The 27,393-nt window shown below is 38.6% G+C and overlaps 3 protein-coding genes across 4 annotated transcripts in view; 2 read left to right on the top strand and 1 right to left on the bottom strand.

Moving 5' to 3' along the window:
* LOC131072520 (uncharacterized) overlaps positions 1 to 27,393 on the bottom strand; it is a 125,815-nt gene that overhangs the window by 73,604 nt on the left and 24,818 nt on the right. Inside the window, exons 2-3 of the mRNA XM_058008695.2 lie at positions 1,423 to 1,496; positions 1,163 to 1,244 (exon numbers count right to left, since the gene is read on the bottom strand). Of these exons, the coding sequence (XP_057864678.2) occupies positions 1,163 to 1,244; positions 1,423 to 1,496 (156 nt within the window). The remainder of the gene's footprint in view (positions 1 to 1,162; positions 1,245 to 1,422; positions 1,497 to 27,393) is intronic.
* LOC131072529 (uncharacterized) lies at positions 3,985 to 5,941 on the top strand. 2 transcript variants are annotated; one of them, XR_009358912.1, is made up of 3 exons: positions 3,985 to 4,837; positions 4,954 to 5,439; positions 5,546 to 5,941. XR_009358912.1 is itself a non-coding variant. In XM_058008706.2 (2 exons), the coding sequence occupies exons 1-2, from the start codon at positions 4,296 to 4,298 to the stop codon at positions 5,192 to 5,194; spliced, it is 783 nt and encodes a 260-aa protein (XP_057864689.1). In that variant the 5' UTR covers positions 3,985 to 4,295; the 3' UTR covers positions 5,195 to 5,445. The 2 variants fall into 2 exon arrangements, 1 of the variants encoding a protein (XP_057864689.1); XM_058008706.2 differs by lacking the exon at positions 5,546 to 5,941 and having other exon boundaries at positions 4,954 to 5,445.
* Positions 6,088 to 7,147, top strand: LOC131072539 (uncharacterized). Its single transcript, XM_058008715.2, has 2 exons — positions 6,088 to 6,463; positions 6,577 to 7,147. Exons 1-2 carry the CDS (start codon positions 6,109 to 6,111, stop codon positions 6,963 to 6,965), a joined length of 744 nt encoding a protein of 247 aa, XP_057864698.1. The 5' UTR covers positions 6,088 to 6,108; the 3' UTR covers positions 6,966 to 7,147.

Below are 27,393 nucleotides of genomic sequence, written 5' to 3'. Positions count from 1 at the left end.
CCCACTGGAGAAACTCTTCAAAGTCTCCTTTTTACATTCCCCTCTCGTTTTTATATTTTCGTTTCTTTTTAATTTTAAACTTTAACTTGGGAAATAATAATATGGCCCTCTTATAATTTCCCATTGACATAAACGAGGTCACCTAAAACTTAGGAATTATTTATTTTATGAGCTTATTAAATAATTAAAATTAATTATCATTAAGTTTACTTATTTTCAACAACATAATTTTAATCATTTAATTATATTCCAAGGTCCAAATTTAGGGGACATTACATTTTCCCAGATTGAAAAACAATTACTTTTAAACAGCTTGACAGTTAGAAGCAGTACCATAGCTGTTTCAGCATAGTGGGTTATTCAATATAAGTTGAACAAGTGACCAGAAATAAAATTAACATAATATAGTCAATGGTTACTCTGTAAGATGAGGATTTCTTTTGAAACTCAAGCAACTAAACTACCAATGAATACAAACGTCAATGTAGTGCTTCCTCAAGAGATGCAATTGTTAATGATATAAAACTACAACAGAGCTGACAAAAAAAGAAAATATAGCTTTATCTTATTATTTTTGAATGAGAATAGCTTGCAAAGTGCACAAAGATGGATTTTAAAATTTCAGACAAAGGATTGCTTTGCTTTTGAAAAAAGGGAAATAAATAACATAGAAATATGTGCTGATAAAATGTGTAAGTGATACCAAACACGTGAATTGTTATTACAGGCATGATGGGTAAGACAAACAGTTTCAAGCAAGTTGACTGTCAACAGCATTAAGCAAGCATTATGCCAGTTTTTAGAGCACATTAGTTTCAAACAAGTTGACTATAACAGCACTATCTCAGTTGTCAGAACATAGTGAATGTTTGTTATATGTTGAACAATTGACCAGAAATAAATTTACTTTGAATATAGTGAATGCTTCCTCTATAATATGACGATTCCTTGTGAACTCAAACAGAAAATTATCAATAAATAAAAACATCAGTTTGAGTAGATGACTTTATGTATTAGTGAAACTCAAGAAAAAAGAATCGTTTTACAATTGAAAAATCCAGCAAACAAATTACATAGAGATGTTAAAAAAAAAGTGTTTATATTGTTGTGTTAATAGAAACAAAAATCTCCAGTACAAAATGGAAGTATACGAAATATATACTTCGCCTACTGCTGCTGAAGGTACTGCCTCAAAAAAGCCCTTCAATATAGGTAACCAGTTGGAAGTGCACTTTCCAGCAAACCTATTAGATATACAGCAATGCACATGTCATTTTCATTGGCTAATAGTCACCACCTTAAGAAATCTGATATTATAACAATCCTTTTACCTGTCCATAAAAAATGTTAAGAAAATACTGCCATATATCAAGCATAGCTCGGAGAATAAAAATTAGTAAGTGTATCAACATTGCAAAATACCATGGGTGGAGACCAAAGTTTGGAATAACTGATGAATGTGTTTCACTCATTTCCTTCACCAATTCCCAATCTTCCTGCTCAAAAGATACACATATAACAAAGACAAGCTTAAGTGTTGAAATGTAGATGCTATGCAAGGAACAGTTGGATCAGAAACAAACTAATCAAATATCATAATAATCCAAATACCTAAAGAGAAGATATTAAAAACTATGAAGCATGTGAAAAATACTCGCATTGGCTAGCAAAATAACTGATCAACCATATGATGCATAGAAAGAGAAAAAGGTGAGATAGACAGAAACCAGGTCGTTTTTGATCCTTTTATTTAGAGCTGTTCCTCCAAACTAGGATGCTTAAGTTTGCAAGCAATTGATTGTTTGGTTTTCATTGGCTAGAACCCTACCATTTCCAAGTAACACTATTTATATGGCACAACCATTAGTGTTTGTGTGATATGTGACAGATTCTGTTGGTCTTGGTAATGTTCATCTTGAAGCTTTCACCGTGCATTATCTGAAGAGAAAAAAGAGTTTGTTTATTCATACATCCTGTAAAATCTTTTTGTTTTCCTGAATAATTCCTAGAAGTAAACCTATCTTGGACAATCCAAGTAGACATACCTAAAAAGCTCCTAATCTCAATCTCATTTATATTGGTTGGCACTTTAAAATTTTAAACCATTTTGAAGTTTAGGGTCAGTACTTATACATCTGAAATAAATTTCCTAAATTTTGAATTTTGACAAATTGGTGAATGGTTCATTTGTAAATTCAGTGTCTATTTCAAGATACTCTTTCTGTCCCTTTCACGGAAATTCAGTGTCATCTGTAAATACAACAATAAAGATGCTTATGTTAGATAAATTATAGATGTATCAGTCATTAGTTGATTAAATAAAGAATTTGGTATAGGGTACATGTCACTTGGCCTACTTTTCATATAAGTGGTTTAAAGTTTTAAAATAACACCCAAATTAGGAGAGTTGTTCATTACTTTGTTGCGATTCCATTTTTGTTTACTTGGGTAGGTTATTCCCTGGATAACCAATTTCGCTTCCCTTTATAAGACTATTTAATAAGCATAAATAGAATGAGAATGCATTGCTTGTTTGAGGCTTTGCAAAGCTGAAGTCTTTCTCTTCTATTTATATAATAGTAAATAGCCTATGAGGACAAAATATATTGTTCATCATTCTCATTAAAGTATTTGTGGTATTACGAAGTCTAAAAGGAACCACTGAAAATACGAAACTTCCATCTTCATTGTGAAGGTAGTCCTACGTACATTTGCATCCTTGATCCTAAACTGAAAACATTCACATTCAAAGTATATTTTACACAAGATTATACCTCCCTTAAGGTCCTATACAACATTATCTCTATTATACGTATAGGACATTCATCTTTAATTAGTTAGGACACTATAACCCATACACATTCTCGCCACACCTCAGCTTTGTTTAAATAACAAAACCAATGCAAAATTGTAATATCCCTTATCTAATCTGACCCTGTTTTGCTTATTTGAACTCCAAGGAATATTGTCAAACACTTGTCTAGCAAAGTCTGTACATGCTGTTCTTTTTCAGTTTGTTTGGCTTTGTTTGGAATGATGTCACATGTTATTTAAATGATTTCAAAAGATTACTAAGATGTCTAGGAAAAGAACTAAAATGTAAGTGCAATTCTTTTGTCTTTTTGAATGTATATAGATGATCCACGCTATGTAAATATGCACCTACAGCAACTGGACATTAACTCAACAGTTGGCATGCAAACTATTATGCTGTCTATGAAGATTATAACCATAGGCACTAAATAACAACTTTTGAGTCCAAAATTCAAAACTGAGAAAAACATTTATTTGACTGATATAAATGTTCTCAGACTGAAATATAAATCAAAACAGCTTCATACATTAATTAGGTGAGTATACACATCAAATTTTACATACCCGGATATTATTACTTGAAGTATGACCATAAAATGTAGAGTTTGGATCTGAATCAGAGAAACGGGACTCGCCTAGACTCGGCGAGTCCGAGTACGAGTCAGGCCTGGCGAGTCCCAGGGGCTCGGACTCGGACCCGTCCGAGTCTGGAGAGTAAAATCGCCAGACTCGCCAAACTCAGCGAGTCCCGAGCCCCAGACTCGGCCGGCGTGGGCCAACTAAAAACACAAAAAAAAAAAATATTGCAAAGTTTTTTGAAGTTCGTTTTTTTATGTTAATTATCTTCTATCCCTAAAAGTGACTTTCATTTCATTCACTTGCAAAAAAAAGGAGTAAAGTGAGTTGGGAAGAAAAAAAGGGTGCATAGAAGAAAAACCAGCAAGGAGGAAGCTCAAGTTTTCTTCAATTTGTCACATTGGAGCTGCATTGTGTTTCGATTTGGTGCATCAAGAGTTGGATAGGAAGACTTTGCAGCTCGTTTCAAGCTTGTTGTAAGAGGTACAGTTGTTTTTTTGAAGATTAGTTTGTTTCTTGTATGCAAAAATTCCATTTTGTATCCATTTATTTTGAAAGTTTTACATCTTCTTTCAAAATCTTTTGTATGTGTGTATGTAGCATGTAGTATGTAGTTGTAGTGTTGTACTATGTAGGGTTTGTAAATTTCTTTTTTTTTTAAAGTAGGGTTTGACAAACCCTACTTTAGTTTTTTTGAATGTATGTAATATGTATTAATTTTATTTTGTATTTGTAATGTTTTATTGCAGCAAACTTCACTTTATTATTTCAATTTGCCTCAACTTCAAGTTTCACAAAACTATCCTAAAATGTCTACTTCAGCTTCTAGACCCCCCATTAGAAAGGACCCTGCTTGGAAATATCATGAGGATTTTTCAAGGCAAGGAAAGGGGCAAACAAAATGAATGTTTTGCAAAACAATATTCCATGGAGGTATATATAGGCTGAAATACCATATTGCTGGTGTGCGTGGACATGATGCCGAACCATGCCTAAAAGCAGTCCTTGAGGCCGTACGTGATTGTTATGTAATGGTTGAGGAGATTGAAAGGAAAAAGAAACAAAAGGAGGATCGAGCGGCCATTGGGAGAGAGACAGTTTTAGGAAGAGGGGCACAGTTAGGTTGTGTTGGAGGCCCTTCTTCCTTACCTCCATATCGTCCCACTCAGTTTGCTACTATCGGTGCTTCCGTTTCTGATTCTGCTTCTATAAGTGGCAGTGCCACCGCCACTTCTCATGCTCCTACCACTAGTAGTTGTAGTGGGAATGTTACCATTGGACCTAGGATTCGTAAATCTAGGTTGGATTCCTTCTTTGTGCCTCGCACTACTCCTGGGTCCCAACCGTCGCTTGAGGGCATGGGTTGGAACAAAGAGGTCCATGATGCTGCTAAAATGGCAGTTGGCAGGTTTTGGAGCTACAGCTGTATTCCATTCTTTGTAGCCAGGTGAATGTTTTACTAACTTTTATGTTTGATAACTTTGATTGTTTTAATTTTTATACTTAACTTTATCTCATTGAATTTTTATACTTAACTTATCTCATTGAGTTTCTTTGCGACAGGTCTCCTTATTGGCAACAAATGGTTGATGCCATTACCATATGCGGGGCGGGGTTCAAAGCCCCTAGTGAGAGTGATTTGAGGGGACCCATTTTGTCTCAAATGGTGGATGATGTGAAAAAGGATTTAGATGAACAACGCCAGATATGGAGCACTAAAGGTTGCACCATCATGACTGATGGTTGGACGGATAGGAGAAATAGAACTCTCCTTAATTTTCTTGTTTCTTCCGCATGTGATTAATTAATTTTAGTTTCATATAGTCTTTAATTTTTTATTTTTTATCTAATGGTTTATTGAATGATCATCGACCTAGCTTTATTTTTTTATTTCAGGGGGCACCGTTTTCATCAAGTCCATTGATGCCTCCGCCCATTGCAAGAATGCCACCTACCTATGTGAGCAGATAGAGGAGGTGATTGAAGATGTGGGTGAGGAGAACGTGGTACAGGTGGTGACCGACAATGCAGCAAATTATGTTGCTGCGGGTAAACTTTTGATTACAAACTATTTTTGTTTGCAAATTAATTACTATCTTGTAGTTTGTACCTCCATTAATTACAATTTACAATGCAACAAATTATGTTGCTGCAGGTAGACTATTGATGGAGAGGCACCCATCTATAGTTTGGACTCCATGTGCTGCTCATTGCATTGACCTCATGTTGGAGGATATTGGAAAAATCCCATGGGTCAAGAGATGTGTAGAAAGGGCAAGAAATGTCTGCAAATTTGTATATAATCATTCATGGGTGTTGGCTCTTATGAGACAATACACAGAGCAGAAGGAGTTAGCTCGTCCAGGAATCACAAGATTTGCCACAAACTTCCTCACATTGCAATCCATGCTTAGGTCTAAGTCTGCCTTGAGACGTATGATTGTTGGTGAGGAGTGGTCTTCCTCATCCTATGCTACCACCCCTGCAGGGATAGATATGGCAGACTGCATTTTTGATGAGCAAGGCTTTTGGGTCCCTTGTGATGAGATAGTGAAGGTAATTTTTTTATAAATTCTACAATTTAACTTCATGTTTTATAACTTATTATATGTATTCTCTTATTTGCTCATTTTTCTAAATTACACAATATTTTCAATTTTGCAGTTTGTTAAGGCCTTGGTGGTTTTGTTGTGAGTTGCGGATGGAGATAAGCCTGCAATGGGTTATATATATGAGGGCATGGATAGGGCGAAGGAGGCCATCAGATTCATCTATGGAGCAGATGAGAGCAAGTATGGTCCCATTTGGGAGATCATTGATAGGAGATGGCATCATCAGCTTCATAGGCCCATCCATGCGGCAGCCTATTATCTGAATCCGGCATTCCATTTTATCCCTTCTTTCAAGGCTAATGTGGAGGTCCTTAATGGGCTATATGCAATCATGGAGAAGATGGGACCTGCTGGTACTTCTCAAATAGACCTTTTTCGAGAGCTACAGGTGTTCTCAGATGCACAAGGGGAGACCTTCTCTCGTCCTGTCGCCAAAGACGGTAGGACAACTATGATGCCAGGTAAAAATAAATTGTAAGGCTTAATTTTAGTTTTATTCAATACTATATTGTAACTTGTTAAATGAGTTCATGAGTGAGACTGATATTATTTATTTTTCTCATTTCAAACTCAGATCATTGGTGGAACTTTTTTGGCCCAGAGACACCAAATATTCAGAAGTTGGCCATTCGCATCTTGAGCCAACCATGCAGCGCATCAGGTTGTGAGCGCAATTGGAGTATGTTTGAGCACATACACTCCAAGAGGCACAATAGATTATCTGTGGAGAAGATGAATGATCTCGTCTTTGTTCACTACAACCTCTGCCTGAGAATGAGAAAGAATGCAATAGTTGACATGTCTCCTATCATTCTAGATGAGGTTGATCTTGAAGTAGAGTGGGCCAATGAGAATCAGACAGCTCCTGGGACTCCTACAGCTGTATTTAGTGATGATGACATTGATTGGATCGACCAGGTAGATATAGAGGCTGAGGCTGTAGCCATGGCAGAGGAGGAGTAGAGAGCACGAGCAGAGACAGGAAATACTGAGACTCAGAGTGACACAGCTGTTCCTGATGTTGGTGAGCATGACACAGTTGTTCCTGATGTTGGTGAGCATGGCATGGTGTCACGGGGAGCGACTATGGCTGCTAAATCATCCAGGACCTACTTTAAACGCCTTCGCAGGGGGCCAGGGCGAGAGGGTGCAAGGCCCTCTGAGCCATAGGCTTGTACACTTGTAGTTGTATTTAGTATTTACTATTTACCTTTGGTATTTGTATGAAACATTTGATGATGATCATATGATGACATGGATTTTTTATTCCATGAATTTTGTAATATTGTATACATTTGACAATATTTATATATCTATGTTTGTTATTTTCTTCAGCTACAATTTGCGTTTATGCTTATGTGATTGATGTATACTTGTGTATGTAATCAAATGAGCCGAGTTTCATGATGTTTTTGTGTCTTTAAGGTGTATACAATAAAGAGTGTCTGAAACAAGTTTTAAATCTTTTAAAATCTCTAAATTTCTTGAGTTTTTCACTTTCCCAAGTCCAACCGAGTCTGGAGCTGAGTCCCGAGTCCGAGGCCGAGTCAGCCTTGCCGAGTCCGAGCCAAGTCCGAGTCCCGTTTCTTTGATCTGAATACAATCTGATATAAATTCTAAGAATTCCTGGGACTGATAACAGCCAATTAGAACCCCAGGGAATGTGCCAAACACCTCCAAATGAATTCGTCCAAGCTGATGATGAGAAATATAAACCCTACGCTAGATATGGATGTGAAATGAGGCCTTATTGATGGCCAAAACCCTCCCAGAATTTTCTGAGCAAGTCTGATCACAAAATGCAACTTATATCTTCAAACCCTCATCACCCAAATATAGCAAATTCGTATAAAATCATACGCTGCTTCGAAAATCATGAAACCACCATCAAAAGGCTTCAACTACACTCTGGAACCAAAACACCCTAGCTGGAAAAGTTAAATAAATCACTATGTCCTCCAATTCTACCTGAGACTTCAACGAGTTCTTAAAAATTTAGCACAAATAGAGCCTCTGAATGAAGCTCTCTCGTAAGCCAAATTCAATGGATATTTCACCACCTCAAATGGCTGCAACACTGAAGAATTATCGTTCTCCAATGACTAGCTGAAGACAAAAACCCTCGGCTCCTTGCAGAGAAAACTCATGAAATAGATGCACAAAAGAATGAATGAAATCCCTCTTCAAAAGCTTTTATATAATATTTAATTTGCATTTGGCTTCATCTCATTTAATTTCACTTTAATTTCATTTACTTTTCCCTCCATTTGGTGCACAACATAAAGTATACTTTATTAAACACTTATATCTCCCTTAAATTACTTTATCACTTATAATAACTTATAATTACTTTATTAAATAACCCTCTCATAATAAAGGTCAATTAGATATTTAAATGATGTGCACTTTTAAATTAATTAATTAATTATTATTATTAAAGTACAACTTTAATAATAATAAAAATACCATAACTTCCACAATAATGCATATAATTCAATTCCGTGTTCTCTAGGAGGTAACCCATTGCATCCACTGCGTATCCAACTCCCTTACTAAAAATAGTAAGGGTCCCTCTCTAACATCCACTAACTTACTATAAATAGTAAGTATAGCAAACGGAGCCCTGGAAACACCGAACAAAAGCCAAAACTGAAAACCACTGAACTCTGGACACGATACAAGCCTCAGGAGACCATCTATCCATACTCATTAGCCTACAAGGGTTAGAATGATAGGCTAATCATCCAAAATCCATGTCTGCTAAAATGGGGACATTACAAAAATCTAAGTAGAAAAGTTGGATGTGCTCCTTTTGTAGGAGTTACTGACCTGGTTTTCTACCTCTTGCTTACCTATGTGGCTAAATCTATATGATATATAACGATGTAAAGGTTGGTCGACTAATTGTTTTCTATTTAATTTGTGATCCACATTTTCTTAGAATCGAAAATTAGGAGGTAGACCATTGTGAATTGTCGTACTACTTCGATGAAGATTTAAATTTTGTCTCAATTAAAACATTGAATCTTATTTTAAGCTTCCATTGATAAAAAGACTACACAGCAATGACTTGTTTTTTTAATATTTTTTTAATGATCATTAAACTAAAGGTCAATAGAAAGAAACAAAATATATTAATGTCCACATTTGACCAAAAATAGGTCAATGGAATTTGGATGTACAACAGCTACAATAGAAAAGGGTCAGGGAAAAAAAGGCCCTTGATATAAAGCATACACACAAGGGGCTAACGGGCCTAAGTATAAAGCATACACATACAAGGGCTAACCTTACAAAACGCAAACACTCAAGGAAGTACAATAATAAAAAGAAAAAAGTGGGGAGGGCCTTGTGTAATGTCCCACTTTCAAGTTCTCTTGCAATGTACTTTGTACCATTTTTCAAGGTTTGTGTCAACCAATTCAAAGGAGGTATTCGATGTCACCAATGAGCCCGAACAATTTATTGGAGTTGTCTTACACTTTTTGGAGGGATTTCAGACAATATTGTCCATACTTATTATTATAGTAAGTGTTAGTGTCGATCATCGACTTGACAATTGGCAAAGTTGTTATGTATGGTTAGTCAGTGATTTCTCAATTTAATAATTTCTTGGCAACGGAAGGTGTTAAAGATGTTATTTTAAATAATGTTTGAATATTAAAGTTAAATTAAATATCTAACTTTACGTAATTTAATCTAATTAAATGACTTTATAAAGTTGTTTTATAAAGTAACTTAATATTGGTTCTCAAGGAAACATATGTTTTATTTAAAGTTAAATTGAAAGTTGTCAATGGGCCCTTGGTCTACTGGTGAAGTTGAATGGCTCCAAATGAGCCCACCAAGGATCAAGTCTTGCTGAGTGCAAGGCTTCGACATCATAAGGGATGAGGTCAGGATCGTGCCTCGGGCGAATTTGGCAGAATGGATATCCCTCAGTCCTTGGCTCTTAGCCGAAGCGGTTCAGCCTATTGGCTCCTGCCCCCATATCGGGTGGCAAAAAGTACTTTGTGAAGGCCCTCGCTGGGCTGGTAGCTCGCGGGCTTCATGCCCTTGCTGGGCTGTCATGCTCGCAGGTCTAGATCTCCATACAAAAAAAAAAAAACTTGAAAAGTTGCACAGCTCTTATTTGGGCATTGAGCCTGAGTTTATAAAAAGGCTTTTGGAGATCATTTGGAGATATGTTGAAGATTATGTTATTTGTCTCTAGTGAAACCCTTGGGGTTTGGGATTCGAACTTTGTTCAATTCTGAGAGTTGCAACCTAAGCGTAATGGATTGCAGGTTTGATTGAAATGAATTGAGAGGGTTTCCAATTTTGTGAAGTCTCGTTCAGAGACAAAATTGCAGAGTAAGGGATTTATTGGTATTATTAATTTTTCTTGCAATATTGATCACTTTGGTTATGAAGTATTTGGGTTTTTCAGTTTTAATGCCATAGCTAATCAAACATTATATTATAAGTGATTGGTTATTCTTATGAGTATGATGTCTCACATGAGATTTTCCTTGCCTGAAATTGCTAGTCCAAGTGAAACACTTGCAGACAAAGATTTATTTGGTGATAGGTCAAATTATTATTTTTTACATAAAGAAAGCTTGAGTGTCTTAGTTGATACTTGATAGTTTGGAGGATGATACAGATATGCATCATCAGGTGACGAGTTCTTGAGTATTAGATGCCACTTTGTGGTTGGAAGAAAGAAAAGAGGATGTGGTCCGACTTCTCATGTGGGGCAATCAATATACTTGCTACTACCTGTTGGTGTACGTTTTATGATATACCGAACATTAGAATAAGATACCCAAAGGTATTCTATCATCTCCTGAAAAATCACCGCTTATCATATGGCAATTCCAAGGTCTATATGTGCAAACAAGCGACTTTAGTGGGATAGCTACTTGGGTAGTGTATGCTGAAAATCTCAAGGGGGACTTACGTTTACAAATGTCTTTCAAGCTTCTAGACTTAGATAAATTTGTCAGTTTCAGATAAATTTGTCAGTTTCAGGCTCTTTTTTTTTTTTTGGATTTTCCGAGATTTAGGCTTTCAAAAGGGGGAAAAGGGGATAGGGTTAAGAAAGTTGATCTAAACCTATGAATTTTGGAGACGGTATTAACTAGGTGTTCTCGGGAAACCACACTTTGTTTCGCAACACTAAGGACAACTACACAAAGCAGGTGCAATCTTCAATGGGTTGTGCTTATGATCGAAATTTTGGCATACACAAGGATAGGCTCAAACTAACTTTGTACAGTGAAATGGAAATCATCCATTCACCAAAAGTATGAGCGGAGATACACCGTTAATTAATACTTATCAAATCCTTCATTCAACTCTGACAACTTTGAAAGCAAATCTAAATTAACTTCTAACTAATGTGTTGAGGAAATTGAAACCATGCTAATCACTCAAATAACAAAGATTACAAAGCATTAAGAGAAATCGCACATGCAATGTATTATTTGAAAAATGACCTTCACACAACAATATATCAAAAACCTCACACTCTCCAAATGAGAGGAGGTAACCTTATATAGTTTTCCAGAAAACAATGAACGGTCGAGATCAAACAGTGATCAAGGGCCCAGATTGCAAGCTACAAAAACCTAATTAGGGTTTCCCCAAACTCTAACAGTTAGAGCCAGAGATTAGAAAATCGTCATAGACTCACCAAACTCGGCGAGTCCGAGCCCGAGACATGCTCGCCGAGTCTCTGGAGCTCGGACTCGGGCTCGCCCGAGTCTAGAGAGCAAACCCGCCAGACTCGCCGAGTTTGGCGAGTTTGGCATAAACTCGCCAAACTCCGAGACATGCTCGCCGAGTCTCTGGAGCTCGGACTCGGGCTCGCCCGAGTCTAGAGAGCAAACCCGCCAGACTCGCCGAGTTTGGCGAGTTTGGCATAAACTCGGCAAGTCCTAAGCCTCAAACTCGGTCGGCGGCAAGGTCCAAAAAAACAAAAAATAAACATTTTAAAAAAGCTTTTTCAACTTCTTTTTTTTTTTGTTATTTATCTCTAACCCCTAAAAGTGAACATCATTTCATTCACTTGCAAAAATAGGAGGAGTAAAGTGAGTTGAGAAGAAAAACAAGGGTGCACAGAAGAAAAACCAGCAAAGAGGGAGCTCAAGTTTTCTTCAATTTTTCACATTGGAGCTGCATTGTGTTTGGATTTGGTGCATCAAGAGTTGGATAGGAAGAGTTTGCAGCTCATTTCAAGCTTGTTGTAAGAGGTAAGATTGTTTTTTTGGAGATTTTTTTGTTTCTTGCATGCAAAAATTCCATTTTCTATTCATTTGTTTTAAAAGTTTTAAATTTTCTTCCAAAATCTTTTGTATGTTTGTATGTAGTATGTAATATGTACTATGTAGGATTTGTTAAAAAAAAAATTTAAAAAGTGGGGTTTGACAAACCCCACAATTTTATTTTATTTTTAATTTACAAACCCTACCCTCAGTTTTTTTGAATGTATGTATTAATTTCATTTTGTATTTGTAATGTTTTATTGCAGCAAACTTCACTTTCTTATTTGCCTCAGCTTCAAGTTTCACAAAACTATCCTACAATGTCTACTTCAGCTTCTAGACCCCGCATTAGAAAGGACCCTACTTGGAAATATCACGAGGATTTTCCAGGGCAAGGAAAGGGGCAAACAAAATGTACATTTTGCAAAACAATATTCCATGGAGGTATATATATAGACTGAAATAGCATATTGCTGGTGTGCGTGGACATGATGTCGAACCATGCCTAAAAGAACTCCCTGAGGCCGTACGTGATTGTTATGTAATGGTTGAGGAAATTGAAAGGAAAAAGAAGCAAAAGGAGGATCAAAGCAGCCATTGGGAGAGAGGCAACTTTAGGAAGAGGGACACAGGTTGTGTTGCTAAGCCCTTCTTCCTTACCTCCATTTCGTCCCACTCAGTTTGCTACTGCCGGTGTTGGTGTTTCCGATTCTGCTTCTGTAAGTGTCAGTGCCACTACCACTTCCCATGTTCCTAGCACTGGTAGTTGTAGTGGGAGTGTTAGCATTGGACCTAGGATTCGTAAATCTAGGTTGGATACCTTCTTTGTGCCCCACACTACTCCTAGGTCCCAACAATTGCTTGAGAGCATGGGTTGGAACAAGGAGGTCCATGATGCCGCTAAAATGGCAGTTGGCAGGTTTTGGGTCTACGGCAATGTTCCATTCTTTACAGCCACGTGAATGTTTTATTTTTTCTCGTACATACTTAGCTTATCTCATTTAATTTATTTGTGACAGGTCTCCTTATTGGCAAGAAATGGTTGATGCCCTTACCATATGCGGGGCGAGGTTCAAAGCCCCTTCTGAGTCTGATTTGAGGGGACCCATTTTGATTCAATTGGTGAATGATGTGAAGAAGGAATTAGGTGAACTACACCAGATATGGAGCACTAAAGGTTGCATCATCATGCCTGATGGTTGGACGGATAGGAGAAATAGAACTCTCCTTAATTTTCTTGTTTCTTCCGCAAGTGATTGATTAATTTTTGTTTCATTTAGTCATTAATTTTTTATATTTAATGATTTATTGAATGATCATTGATCTTGCTTTTTTTTTTAATCTCAGGGGGCACCGTTTTCATCAAGTCCATTGATGCCTCCGCCTATGGCAAGAATGCCACCTACCTATGTGAGCAAGAGGAGGTGATTGATGAGGTAGGTGAGGAGAACGTGGTACAGGTGGTGACCAACAATGCAGCAAATTATGTTGTTGCAGGTAAACTTTTGATTACAAACTAATTTTGTTTGCAAATTAATTACTATTTTGTAACTTCAATAATTAAAATGCAACAAATTATGTTGTTGCAGGTAAACTATTGATGGGGAGGCACCCATCTATAGTTTGGACTCCATGTGCCGACCATTGCATTGACCTCATGTTGGAGGATATTGGAAAACTCCCATGGGTCAAGAGATGTGTAGAAAGGGTGAAAAAGTGTGCAAATTTGTATATAATCATTCATGGGGGTTGGCTCTTATGAGACAATATACAGAGCAGAAGGAGTTAGCTCGTCCAGGAATCACAAGATTTGCCACAAACTTCATCACATTGCAGTCCATGTTTCGCTGTAAGTCAGCCTTGAGACGTATGATTGTTGGTGAGGAGTGGTCTTCCTCATCCTATGTTGCCACCCCTGCAGGGAAAGATATGGCAAACCGCATTTTTTATGAGTGAGACTTTTGGATCCCTTGTGATGAGATAGTGAAGGTAAATTTTTTATAAATTCTACAATTTAACTTTTTGTTTTATAACTTATTCATCATATTCTCTTATTTGCTCATTTTTCTAAATTTCACAATATTTTCAATTTTGCAGTTTGATAAGCCCTTGGTGGTTTTGTTGCAAGTTGCGGATGGAGAAAAGCCCGCAATGGGCTACATATATGCGGGCATGGATAGGGCGAAGGAGGGCATCAAATCCGTCTATGAAGGAGATGAGAGCAAGTATGGTCCTATTTGGGAGATCATTGATAGGAGATGGCATCATCAGCTTCATAGGCCCATCCATGTAGCAGCCTATTATTTGAATCTGGCATTCCATTTTATCCCTACTTTCAAGGCTGATGTGGAGGTCCTGAATGGGCTATACTCAATCATGGAGAATATGGCACCTGCTGGTACTACTCAGACAGAGCTTATTCGAGTGCTACAGTTGTTCTCAAATGCACAAGGGGGGACCTTCTCTCGTCCTATTGCCAAAGAAAGTAGTACAACTATGATGCCAGGTAAAAATAAATTGTAAGGCTTAATTTCAGTTTTATTGTATATTGTTAAATGAGTTTATGAGAGAGACTAATTTTATTTATTTTTCTAATTTCAAACTCAAATAATTGGTGGAGCTTTTTTGGCCCAATGACACCAAATATTCAAAAGTTGGTCATTCGCATCTTAAGCCAAACATGCAGCGCATCTGATTGTGAGCGCAATTGGAGTATGTTTGAGCACATACACTCCAAGAGGCGCAATAGATTATCCGTGGAGAAGATGAATGATCTCGTCTTTGTTCACTACAACCTCTGCTTGAGAATGAGAAAGAATGCATTAGCTGACATCTCTCCTATCATTCTAGATGAGGTTGATCCTGATGCAGAGTGGGCCACTGAGATAGATCCTGCGGCTGTCTTTAGTGATGATGACACTGATTGGATCGACCATGTAGATATAGAGGCTGAGGCTGTAGCCATGGTAGAGAAGTGGAGAGCACGAGTAGAGGCAGATACTGATAGTGACACAGATGTTCTTGATGTTGGTGAGCATGGCATGGTATCACGGGGAGCGTCTATGGCTGCCGAATCATCTAGGACCTACCTTAGACGCCTTCACAGGGGGTCAGGGCCAGAGGGTTCACGCTCCTCTGAGCCATAGGCTTGTAGTTGTAATTACCTTTGGTATTTGTATGGAACATTTGATGATGATCATATGATGAGATGGATTTTTTATTACATGAGTTTTGTAATATTGTATAAATTTGCCAATATTTATATATCTATATTTGTTATTTCCTTCAGCTACAATTTTCGTTTATGCTTATGTGATAGATGTATACTTGTGTATGTAATCAAATGAGCCAAGTTTGATGATGTTAATGTGTCTTTAAGGTGATTTCAATAGAGGGTGCATGAAACAAGTTTTAAATCTTTAAAAATCTCTAAATTTCTTGAGTTTTTCACTTTCCTGAGTCTAGCCGAGTCTGACTCCGAGTCCCGAGTCCGAGTTTGAGTCGACCTTGCTGAGTCCAAGTCCCGTTTCTTTGGTTAGAACAAGCAAAAGAGTGACACATGGCACAGTTGCTATTATCACTGAGGTGAGTGTCCAATTTCCTTTTTTGCGGATTCAATGTATCTGGACACAATGAGCCGAACCTCCTCTATGGTGACACTTGGCAAGTTGCTAATTTGGAAGTCTGCCATATCCAAGTCATCAGAACATGTGACAAGAGTGTCTTCCCAGTCAATTTTATGCGTCAGGACTTCATCTATGTGCATGAAGCTCGAAACTCTGGAGAGATCTTCCCTGAGAATTGGCCCTGAAACTTTGAAGAAGTTTCCTTGAACTTTGGCCCTTCAATTCTCTGCACGCAAATGCTTCTCTCGCACCTCATCCTATTGCAATATCTCAGCTGCCACAAAGAAGACATTGTCTTGAATATCTTTGATGGTCTTTTCAATTTCTGAACACTTGGTCTTGGATTTTCTCAAAGATTCGACCCTTGTAACCAAGGCAAAGTACCAAGAACTGAAATCGTATAGGTCACTGGGCTGGATGACTTTTCTATTTACAAGATCCTGTTGAGAAAGTCCTTTGATTACCTTTAGATGTGGAATAATCCTCCTTCGAATATCCTCAATATCTTCCCAAGCTTCAGCCATGTCTTGAATTCTGCTAAATAAGGAAGATGTAGAGTCATGTGCTGCTATCAGGTTCTCAACGAGTATGTCAGCACGTTCTAAGGCATCTGCAATCCATTCTTTTACTTCTTTGAAGGTTGTCTTCATGTCTTCATAATCTTTTAATGACTTGCAGAAGAGGTATGGGCGGGGTAACAGGTACCTCCTCCCGATCTATAGGTCTTGTCAAATGTTGAACATATCTCTTCCATTGCTCATTTTCATCTTCAACCTTCTTTCTTTTTTCTTCTTCCTTGGCTAGTCTTGTTTTGAGAGCGTTGCAAGAATCATCAAAATCTTGGATCTCTTGGGCCTGAGTAGGCTTACCCAAATTCATAGTGGTGATTTTATAACCCTCAGGAGTGATGTTATCTCGAGTTTTTCCTTCTTTGGGTACAGCTACTTGCACTGATCTAAGTCCTGCGCTATCTCTTTGAATTAAAGAGAATCTTTTGGCTAGTTTGGGCTGTCTAATTTCAACCAGTTTACTCACCATAGCCAGGAATGTTGTTGTGTTTTCCTCTGAAAAAGCTTCCTTAGAAGTCTTAGCCTTCATTCTTTCCCTCAGCCAATCTAGAATGGTTGATTGCTCCATAGTATCTTTATCAAATCCACCATCTATTTCTCCAAGTCCAATAACTATACCATCAAGAAAAACCTCTGGAGGCTCAGATTCTTCAACCTCTGTAGCTCTAGTAAAAACTGATTCTTTGGCTAGATTTTGAACAGCCTCTCTCATTATCTCTTCAACCGAAGGAGAAGGCACTCTTACTTCATTATCCCCTATATCTATGTCCATCTCCTGTTCTTCAATTGTATTCTGGTCAGGCACAGTAGATGTGGCACTCAAGGTCGAATGACCTTCATTTGATTCACGTCTCCTACTTGTATCCCCCACCAATTTTCTTTCCCTTGGCCTTTCTAGAACTTCCAGCAGGTTCTTTTCTCTTCCGAGACCCAACACTTTCTGGATTCCGAGCATTGCCCGAAGAAATACCATGGTTGGGACACATAGAGTCATCTGCTCCCATAAGATGATAAGTAAGAGCAACACCTCTTGACTTCAGCTCCTTTATTCTCTCAGATGTCCACCATCTAGAGTATTCAACTACTGATCTCATGAGGTCAGCCAAATCTAACCTTTCCCCGTCTGCCCAATCAATCAAGGCAAGTGGATCATTTCTTATCTTTTCGAAACCCAGCTGTTCAAGTTCAAGACTGTCTTCTATTTGATCAGCGACCCTGAATACTTTCGTTGGTCTCGCCGTACTTAGGGGAATTCTCGACCAAAATCTCCTTCTGATTTAGAAACTATCGGCTGCATTAGCCCAATAATCCTCCAAATCAGTTCTATGTTAAAATACAATTCCTTCTACCTTCTTCATCTTACGGGATGGATCAAAGTTCCTTCTTGCCTTTTATCGGTAGAAGGGGTACCATGCCAGCTCTTTTTCAACAGTGGTAGCAGCTTGTGATAATGGACATGTCTCTAATCCATTTCCAATAGTGAGAGAAGATGTTCCTGCCTTCTTTTGCTTCTCTCTCTGAACCGTCATGAAGTTCTCCAGTTGCCTCACAACTTCCAGCAGTACAACTCGGTTGGTGGGATAAATTGGGAGTTTGTAAGCAGATCCTGAAAAATCTCTGAATTCTGATATAGGTGTATCTTGGGTATTGGATATACCAATACCCGAATCTGCTTATGAGGTCCTTAGACTCTTGAGAGAGTCTCTGATGTAATCCACCTTCCAATGTTCGTGTGATATGCATAAAAAATGCATCATTCACCCTCTTGAAATGTAATTTTCTTCCATATGTAGTTGGGGGTAACAATCGTAAACAGGAAATTGATTCTCCTTGTTTCCCACCTCTCCTCTGCAGGTGAGGCCTCTGTATCTATAAGTTCTAGCAAGGGAATAGAACAAATATGAACTCATGTAGAAGATTCTATCCCCCTCCAAATTTTTCGCTAGTTGTCTAAGTTGTTGCTTATCATCTGAGCCCAGTCAATCATCTTGACTCCATTCATTATCTTAATTATGAAGTAATACATCCAAGGCTCAAATGGAGCACCTTGGGGATTACCCATTATTTGGTTCAGTAGGACAATCATGTCTCCAATATCCTCTTTGAAATATGCCCTCACCAAGTTCTTCTTTGACAACTTAGAGGCACCCTTTCTCGGTTTGTCCAGCCATGAATGATTGATGATGGCCTTGTACTCCTCCATGTGATCTTGACACATTTGAGTGGCCTCATCCTTGGTAACATACACAGCATTGTGGTATTCCGGAATTCTAAATGCTTCCCTTATGGCTACATCACTGATATTGGCCAACACTCTTCCACTTGGTGCTATAACATCTCTACTCACACCATTGATAGGCCTACACGGCCCACTTTCTTGAGGAATGAACCAAAAGAAGAAAGTGTTGGGGAGGAGGAAGATGTCTCATTTGCCGATAATGTCGTGACAGTGCATGATAAATGGAATTTACTTACAACTTTGACCAATTCATGAGTCAAAGGAGGGAGCACACCAGAGCAAGGCAAGACAGAAGGTCGCAGAATCAAAACGAGGACCTAGAATATGCTACCAGTAAACTCACCTTACCAATGTTTGATGGCAGCAGGAATGTAATGTCCCCTACTTGATCTATTTCAACATATTAAAATTCATTGATATTCTTCAATTAGTTATTAACAAGTGCTTATCTATTTTCCTCATTAGATGATTAACATCATTATTAATATAGATATCAGACCCTGTTACTACTTCAGTTTTAAGGGAGAAGGATTTACGTATGTTACCAAAGCGCTTAGAGACCAACTACAATAGGTTCCCTCAAAGTTTACAGATCCAAGCCCTTACCTATCTTGGGTCTATACCCTCAAGGCTTATGGGTCGCTGATCCCCACCCAATCTTGGGACTCAACCTATTGCTTGGATTTAGACTGCCCCTCTTTGGAACATCTCATGCCCATCTTCTTAAATACTGACAGTAATAACATGATTTAGACTATAAGTACACTAACTTCTCATGTATTATAAATATATATGAAATTGAGTATGACTTTCATACATATTGCAGTTTATAACAATATTATTACTAGATTCTGCATAACAGCTTTATCAGGCTTCATATACTAAGCATACATATTAAGAACATCCCCATGCATACCACCAAGAACACAAATGTTACTGCATGTAACTTGATAACAATTCTGCTCTGATCTTATGAAAGATTCCAAATGGATCCTTTTGTTGTTGCTGCTGTAAATTCTTAATTAAACATACTATATTTTGTAATTTTCCGGTGATCTTATAGAATAGACAGAAGTTGCAGAAAGGGATTGTTTCTTTTTGGGTTTTGAAGTTATAAGTAAAGTAATTGATAAATAGCAACAACTATGAAATAAAACAGTAAACAATGTTCATATGTAAGAACACTTAAGCAATCTGAAAATACTGCAAATCATACCAGGCAAATAACCTAGTTTTGTATTCAGCAAGAATCCATACATTTATTTGGAGTTGTTCTCAATCTGGATTGATGCCAGATGGAGGAATATTACTGGCAACGAACAAGGAAGACCAAATAAGCTGAATACAACCCTTCAAGCCAACATACAAACAAGGCGTGGTTGCAAAGGAGGCGTGGAAGCTGCTGCAAATCACGTGCCAACTGAAATAGACTAGCCGTCCTGTTGAAACCCCCAATATGCATGCTGAATCTTTAGGACAAGATGTGTCTTCTACCTCTGACAATCTCTGTGCAATCCTAGATAAATCCACTGTCAACTCCTGCTAAGGGCTACGTCCCAGCAAGCTCAGACCTGGGGTTTGCATCCCAGACCAAAATCACTCTTCCAGAGCAATTCCCAAATTTGCAAGTTTCAAAATGATCAAAGATGCTATCAATTAGGTTTTCATCTCCTTATAACTCCTTTCCCTTTGCAAGTCGAACCCTAAAGAATAATAAAGCTTGCGCTTTATAATTAAAGTGACAATTTCCCAATTATGGCGTCAAACTATAGAAAATATCACTTTATTGCGAATAAATAGTTTCAAGCATCCAAAAAGACTCCAGGAGGTGAGAATCATCTAGCAAAGTTCAAGACCTTTCCAACGAGCTATAACACAGGCATATCAAAACAGATGAAGCCAAAAACCCCTTATTACTCTGAAATGGCTATATACATAGCCTTATTTTAATTTATTTAATCGCTAACTTAGGAAATATTTAAATATATTAAAATATTTCTTTAGATCCAATAATAGCCCATAACCAACCAAACATGAATCTGACTTCGTCACCTATCTTTGACTGATGCCGGACAAGATGGGCCAACTGGCAGTCCCATCCCTAAAATCTAGGGATACTCCTAGAAACTAGGAAACACACCCAATCTTCCTGAAACTGAAACCATGGTATAGTCCCGTGGAACCTCAAATATGGAAACTGCCACAACATCCTAAAAAGTAGGGAATCGCCCTAAAAAGTAGGAACCTCTCTCCAAACACCTGTAACTGCTCAAAAGGATCTTGCTCTACTCCTTGGTCCCCCAGGTGGTCATTCAATCAACTGCCAGTTCTCCCTAAAAAATAGGAACTGTCGTCTGAAGGACCAAAATGGCTCACAGAGCCCCTGCAAAGCTCCATAACCCTCAAAATGAGTCCCCTAACCATATCATTGACCTACGGGAACTCGAATGGTAGGTCAACCCTTGCTCATCTCATGTCACCTAGAAAAGGGGACATTACATCTTATCAATGGTGATGTCACTAGATTCTTTTGATTCCTTCCCTTTATATCTCTCAATTTGAGGGAGAGGTCACACCTCTTCATCATGTATGCCCTTTGGCAAGAGACATACCCTTTCACCATTAGCACCCTTTGAAAGAGTGCAATTCTTCATTATTTCTACCCTTTGAAAGGGACACAACCTTTCATAATCAGATCTGCACTTATTATTTAAATCAAATTTGCAGTTCTCATTTCCAAATTATCCCCCCCTCTCAAATGAGGTTTTCTTCTCCCTTTTATATCTCATTGTTGAGGGAGTCACAACTTTTCCTTTCATGTCTTTTGACTTTTCATTAACTTAATTAATTTTTTAATTAATCATATTTAATTATATTATTTTATATTTTATATTTTATATTTTAATTTTATTATTATCATTTATTATTAAATTCTATTTCAAAGTGGGGACATTACAAGGAAGGTCACAGCACGATTGTGGATTCATAAGCTGAACACTTACTTTAATCTTTGTCGTCTAACAGAAGGAGATGCAATCAAGTTTGCAACATTGCACTTAGATGGAGTGGCACATGACTGGTGGCACAATGGGATGGTGACCGTACAGCATAACTTCATTACCTCATATCAGGAGTTCATTGATAGGTTGATTGAACGCTTCAATAAGAAGGATCCGGAGACATATTTCATAGATCTAGCTCAGCTTAAGCAGATTGGGAGTCTGGAGAGTTACATTGGTGATTTCCAGAGGTTGTCAGTTATGGTTCCAAACATTTCAGAGCGGAGATTAGTTGTGTTGTTTATTGAGGGCCTATTGGAACGAGAGGGTGGATAAAAGCTTTTGACCCACTGACACTGTAGGAGGCAATGAAGAAAGCTAGAAGTATGGAACTTGCAGCCCCACAAAGCAAGTTCTCATCTAAGGGATCTTCTTCATACAGGGACAGCAAGTCTTTTCCTAAGAAACTAGGAAAATCAAATTTTATGGGGGATTCAAAAGGAAAATCCACAGCACCATTTGACGGGGAAACACTCAATGATATATGTAAGAAAAAGTTGTGTTTCTACTGTAAGGGCCCCTATGATGCAAACCATGATTGTCCATTGAGGCCTAAGGGCAAGGCTAACCATGTAATGTGGGCATTCTATGAGGATTCTGAATCTAAAAAGTCAGACCAGCAAACTGACCAAGAGGAATCTGAGCCAAAAAAGTTTGAACGTGAGCCTAAAAGCGGAAGTAAAGCTATAGGAGGCATGCCTCACTATCATATAGCAGGAGGGGCTCATTCAAGATGCATGGGGTTTTAGCTGGTCAAAAGGTTATCACCTTGCTTGATACAAGCCACGCATAACTTTATTGATGCTAGACTAGTTGAGAGGCGTGGGATTCAAACTGAGGAATTGGAAGGTATAAGGGTGAGGGTTGCAAATGGTTACACTTTGAAGTGTGACAAGATGTTTCAGGTCTTCCTTTGCGTTTGAATAATTATGAGTTCAAGGCAGATTTTTTTGTAGTAACTATGGGAGACACTGATGTGGTTTTGGGAATGAGGTGGCTTCATGGCATAGGAGAGTTTACCCTTAACCTTTGTGAGATGGAGATGAGATTTAAGGTGGATGGGAAGACTCATGTGTTGAAAGCCATCAGAGATAGTAGTTTCAGGATGATATCTTTCAGGAGGATGGAGAGACTCATGCGCCATGGCATGGCTTAGTGGGCAGCAAAATGTATGTTAATGCCATCACAGGAAAGACAAGAAAAACCAATTTATCATCCAGATATACAGGAGTTGAGAATTAAGCACACTAAGGTGTTCAGTGACATTCCACTCGGTAGACCTCCAGATAGAGGGATTGAGCACATAATAGAAATGGAGGAGAGTGCCAAACCAGTAATGATCACTCCTTACAAACACCCGAAGCGGCTGAAAGATGAAATTGAAAAGACAATTAAGGAGCTACAGGCAATGGGGCACATCACGCCTAGCAAATCCCCTTTTGCTTCATCAGCAGTTTTGGTGAAGAAAAACGATGGTACCCTTCGGATGTGCATCGATTAGAGGGTCCTAAATAAGAGAACAATTAAGAACAGGTACCCCATCCCTCAATTGACGAGTTGATTGATGAGTTTCACGGTGCTTGCTACTTTTCGAAAACAGATTTGAGATCAAGGTATCACCAGATCAGAGTTCGAGAGGACATTGAAAAGACAACATTCGGATGCCATTGTGGCCATTTCAAGTTTGTGGTTATGCCATTTGGGCTAACCAATGCCCCTGCTACATCCCAAGCTACTATGAACAGGATCTTTCAGCCACAATTGAGAAAGTTTGTACTTGTCTTTTTTCAATGACATTTTGGTGTACAGCAAAACGTGGGAGGAGCACCTTGCCCATTTGGATACAGTGTTGGATATTCTTGATAGGGAGTCCTTGTATGCCAAGGAATCCAAAAGTGATTTGGGCATGACGGAGTTGTTGCATTTGGGCCATGTTATTAGTAGAAAGGGTGTGCGGATGGATCCTGACAAGGTCTGAGCTATCACTGAGTGGCCTACTCTAGAGAACCTCACTCAGCTTCGCGGATTTTTGGGTTTGTGTGGTTTTTACCATAGATTCCTCAGTGGTTATTCACAGCATGCAACACCACTTACAGATTTGATGAAAAAAGGGCATCTGTTTGGACTCCTGTGCCTCAGGATTCCAAACGAATGCCCTTTTTTCATCAAATCTGTAAGTGGTGTTGCATTGCTTCGTCGGTAGTTTTGGTGAAGAAAAAGGATGGTACCCTTCGGATGTGCATCGATTAGAGGGTCCTAAATAAGAGAACAATTAAGAACAGGTACCCCATCCCTCGGATTGAGGAGTTGATTGATGAGCTTCACGGTGCTTGCTACTTTTCGAAAACAGATTTGAGATCAGGGTATCACCAGATCAGAGTTCGAGAGCAGGGCATTGAAAAGACAACATTCAGATGCTATTGTGGCCATTTCGAGTTTGTGGTTATGCCATTTGGGCTAACCAATGCCCCTGCTACATTCCAAGCTACTATAAACAGGGTCTTTCAGCCACAATTGAGAAAGTTTGTACTTGTCTTTTTCAATGACATTTTGGTGTACAGCAAAACATGCACCTTGCCCATTTGGATACAGTGTTGGATATTCTTGATAGGGAGTCCTTGTATGCCAAGGAATCCAAATGTGATTTGGGCATGATGGAGTTGTTGTATTTGGGCCATGTTATCAGTGCAGAGGGTGTGCGGATGGATCCTAACAAGGTTTGAGCTATCACTGAGTGGCCTACTCCAGAGAACCTCACTCAGCTCTGCGGATTTTTCGGTTTGTGTGGTTTTTACCGCAGATTCGTCAGTGGTTATTCACGGCATGCAACACCACTTACAGATTTGATGAAAAAAGGGCATCCGTTTGGAAACCTGGGGCACAGGAGTGTTTTGAGAAATTCAAACATATGATGACTACATGTCCTGTCCTCGCATTACCTGATTTCTCTAAGCCCTTTGAGCTACAGTGTGATGCCTCAGGTGAGGGTGTTGGCGCAGTGCTTATGCAAGATAAGCACCCTATCGCATTTGAAAGAAGGAAGCTTAGAGGACCTAAGAGGATGTAATGTCCCCTTCTCCGCAGTGATTAGTTCAGTGGTCCATTGGCCTATTCCGAAGACCCATAGGCTATTTGGAAAGGAGAATTAGGGTTTCCAACTTTTGTGGAGTTCTGCTCGACCTTTTTAGGGTTTACTAGGAGGGAATTCTTCAATTTTGTTTATGGTTTCCTTCTAGGTTTTTCATGAGCTCCAGGGTGTCATAGCATGCATTTGATTCTTTGGTGAATTGAGAACTTACTATTTTTAGTAAGTTAGGGTTTGGCTGTTTGGATGATGTTGTCTTACTGAGCTTTCCAAGCTCTTTCTCCGGGTGCGAAGATCATGTTTTTCGGAGTAGTCCATGACTTACTATTTTTAGTAAGTGGCAGTATTGAGCAATTCTATTTTTAGCAGTTTGGACAGGGTCCTGTTCCTGTAGCAGTTCAGTGGTCTTTATTGCTCAGCTTCATCCTGAATTTTGTTGATAATCAGTATTGGAGTCATAAGTGATTTATATAATATTATTTCCTTATCCTAAGGTTTAATAATTAATTATTTTATTACTGATTAATGATATATTGGGCGACTTAGGAAAAGACATATTTATATCTAATATCAGTGTTATATTTTCCTAAGTTAGGCATTGAAATTTGAAGAATGCATTAAGTTATTGTTGAAGACTTAGGCAAGTTCGAACTTGCTTAATTATTGATTAAAATGCAACTTGGGCACCCACCTTGGGAAATGAAATGAAATATCATTTGGACGCCATGTGATAGTGAAATGAAATGCAAATTGGAGAGGTGAATTTGGGAGCATTTACATTTGAATTTTAGAGGGAAAAAACTATAAATACAGGTGCTTGGCCTCCCATTTCAATATCTTGAAAATTGCATTGTTATGCTGTCGGTTTGGCAATAGAAGCCCGAGCTTCGAAGTGAGCCTTCCTAGCTAAGTGCAGTTTCGTACTTGCAAGACAGTACCTAGCTATTTTCCATGTTCTCTTAGTGATCTTTGTTAGTTTGTTGAAGTGTGGGATTGCTGGTTCTATTGTAATTTGAGTTTCAATGTGTTTCCAGGTTGTTGGGAAAGTCATGGCTGAAGCATACTTTCATTCATAAGTCTCCGTGTGATCGTTTGCTACTTTTGGGTATTGGCTCTTTGTTTTTCTATGTCCCAAGAGATGGTATTTGTAAGTTTTCAGCACTAATCTCTGAGTATTCATTTTTATATTGCAAATCGAAATTTCCAGCTTTGGCATTTTTCTCTGTGTGGGCATTTGGAAGCAAGTTGAGTTGAATGGGATGTTTGGTGGTCAGTTTGTTGGTTGTTCTTGGTCATTATTGATATATTAGCAGTTTGGGTTTGGTTTGGAGTGGTTTGGGCGAGTTGTGAGAGAGTTTTATGCATTTTATTGTGTCTTGGTGTTGCTGGTTGTGCATTTCCAGCTTGCTATCAAAAATTACAGATTTCCAGAAGTTAGTGCTTGGGTGTGCATTTAGGAGTGTGAGTAGATCAATTGATTTGGGAGTGATTTGGAGAGATTTGGGTGAGTTTGGAGAGATATGAGTATGTCATAGCTTCTTGAAGTTGCTGGTTTGCGTGTCATTGCTCCTAGAATTTCATGTTGAAGGGCTTTTGGGGAGTTAGCACTTGCTTGGGAATATTTATCAGCTTGGACAGCATTACTTCTCTATTCAAGCTCTCTATTTTCTATATTGTAAGGTTAAGTAGTAGTACTACTAACCATTTTTGATGTGTTGCTTGCCCACTGCATAAGTGGAAGAGGCTGGCTTAGCCGCCTTCTTGCTTTGTAATTCAGTTTATGTACTCAGTCCTCCCACTGAATAAGTGGTCGAGTGATAAGTTTTATGCATTGTCCTCACGCTGAAATATGCGGTAGAGGGATAGCTTAATGTAATGTCGTACTGCTGAAATACGCGGTAGAGTGATTGAGTTTTAGTTTCTTGTTATTTCCCTTGGTTGGTTTACCACCAAGAGTTCAGTTTCTATCATGTTGGATAAGCATAAGGGGGTTGGCTTGCTGCCCGCGCATTGTAATTTCAGTTGGGTTTATGGTGCTAACGATCCCCTCAGCACTGTATGCTCTCTCACCCTCCTAGGTTGGGCTCTCGCTGATCAGAAAGTGGAGGGTTGCTTTCAGTTGTATAGAAGATTATTTCTCTAACCTTAACGGGTTATGGTGTTTGCTTTGTAATTCTTATTGCTAAAAACCAAAAAAAAATTAAGGGGAATATTACAATAGTATCAGAGCTGGTTTTCCTGCCAGCCTGTGTTCCGATTAATCAGAGTTCTCCTTGACTGACAGAGAAACAATGGTGATTCAATGGCAAAGAGAATATTTGGTCAAATGCAAATGTGGTTGTGGAAAGAGTTGAACAGAAGTTTGACACCATGATGAACATGATGTCCCAGTTGCTAGCTACTATGACTCAGAATCCTAGTGGAGGTCATAATCAAAATCAAAACACCAATGGTCATAATGCTAGCACCTCTAACAATCCAGGAGGTAATGGGAATGCCAACAACCATAGCAGTAACAATGGTGGAATGTCGATTGGTTCAATGTCAAGACCCTTGCAGCCTGTT

This window comes from Cryptomeria japonica, chromosome 9 (genome assembly GCF_030272615.1).
Source record: "Cryptomeria japonica chromosome 9, Sugi_1.0, whole genome shotgun sequence".
Classification (NCBI taxonomy): Eukaryota; Viridiplantae; Streptophyta; class Pinopsida; order Cupressales; family Cupressaceae; genus Cryptomeria; species Cryptomeria japonica.
Note: the sequence above shows the minus strand (reverse complement) of the source record. Positions and strands in the feature narration are given on the sequence as shown.

Bases quoted from the DNA above. Each gene is read 5' to 3' on its own strand.
- LOC131072529 (XM_058008706.2), top strand. From the start codon at position 4,296: ATGTTTTGCAAAACAATATTCCATGGAGGTATATATAGGCTGAAATAC. The intron at 4,838-4,953 runs GTGAATGTTTTA...TCTTTGCGACAG, and splicing joins ATTCCATTCTTTGTAGCCAG to GTCTCCTTATTGGCAACAAA.
- LOC131072539 (XM_058008715.2), top strand. From the start codon at position 6,109: ATGGGTTATATATATGAGGGCATGGATAGGGCGAAGGAGGCCATCAGA. The intron at 6,464-6,576 runs GTAAAAATAAAT...TTTCAAACTCAG, and splicing joins TAGGACAACTATGATGCCAG to ATCATTGGTGGAACTTTTTT.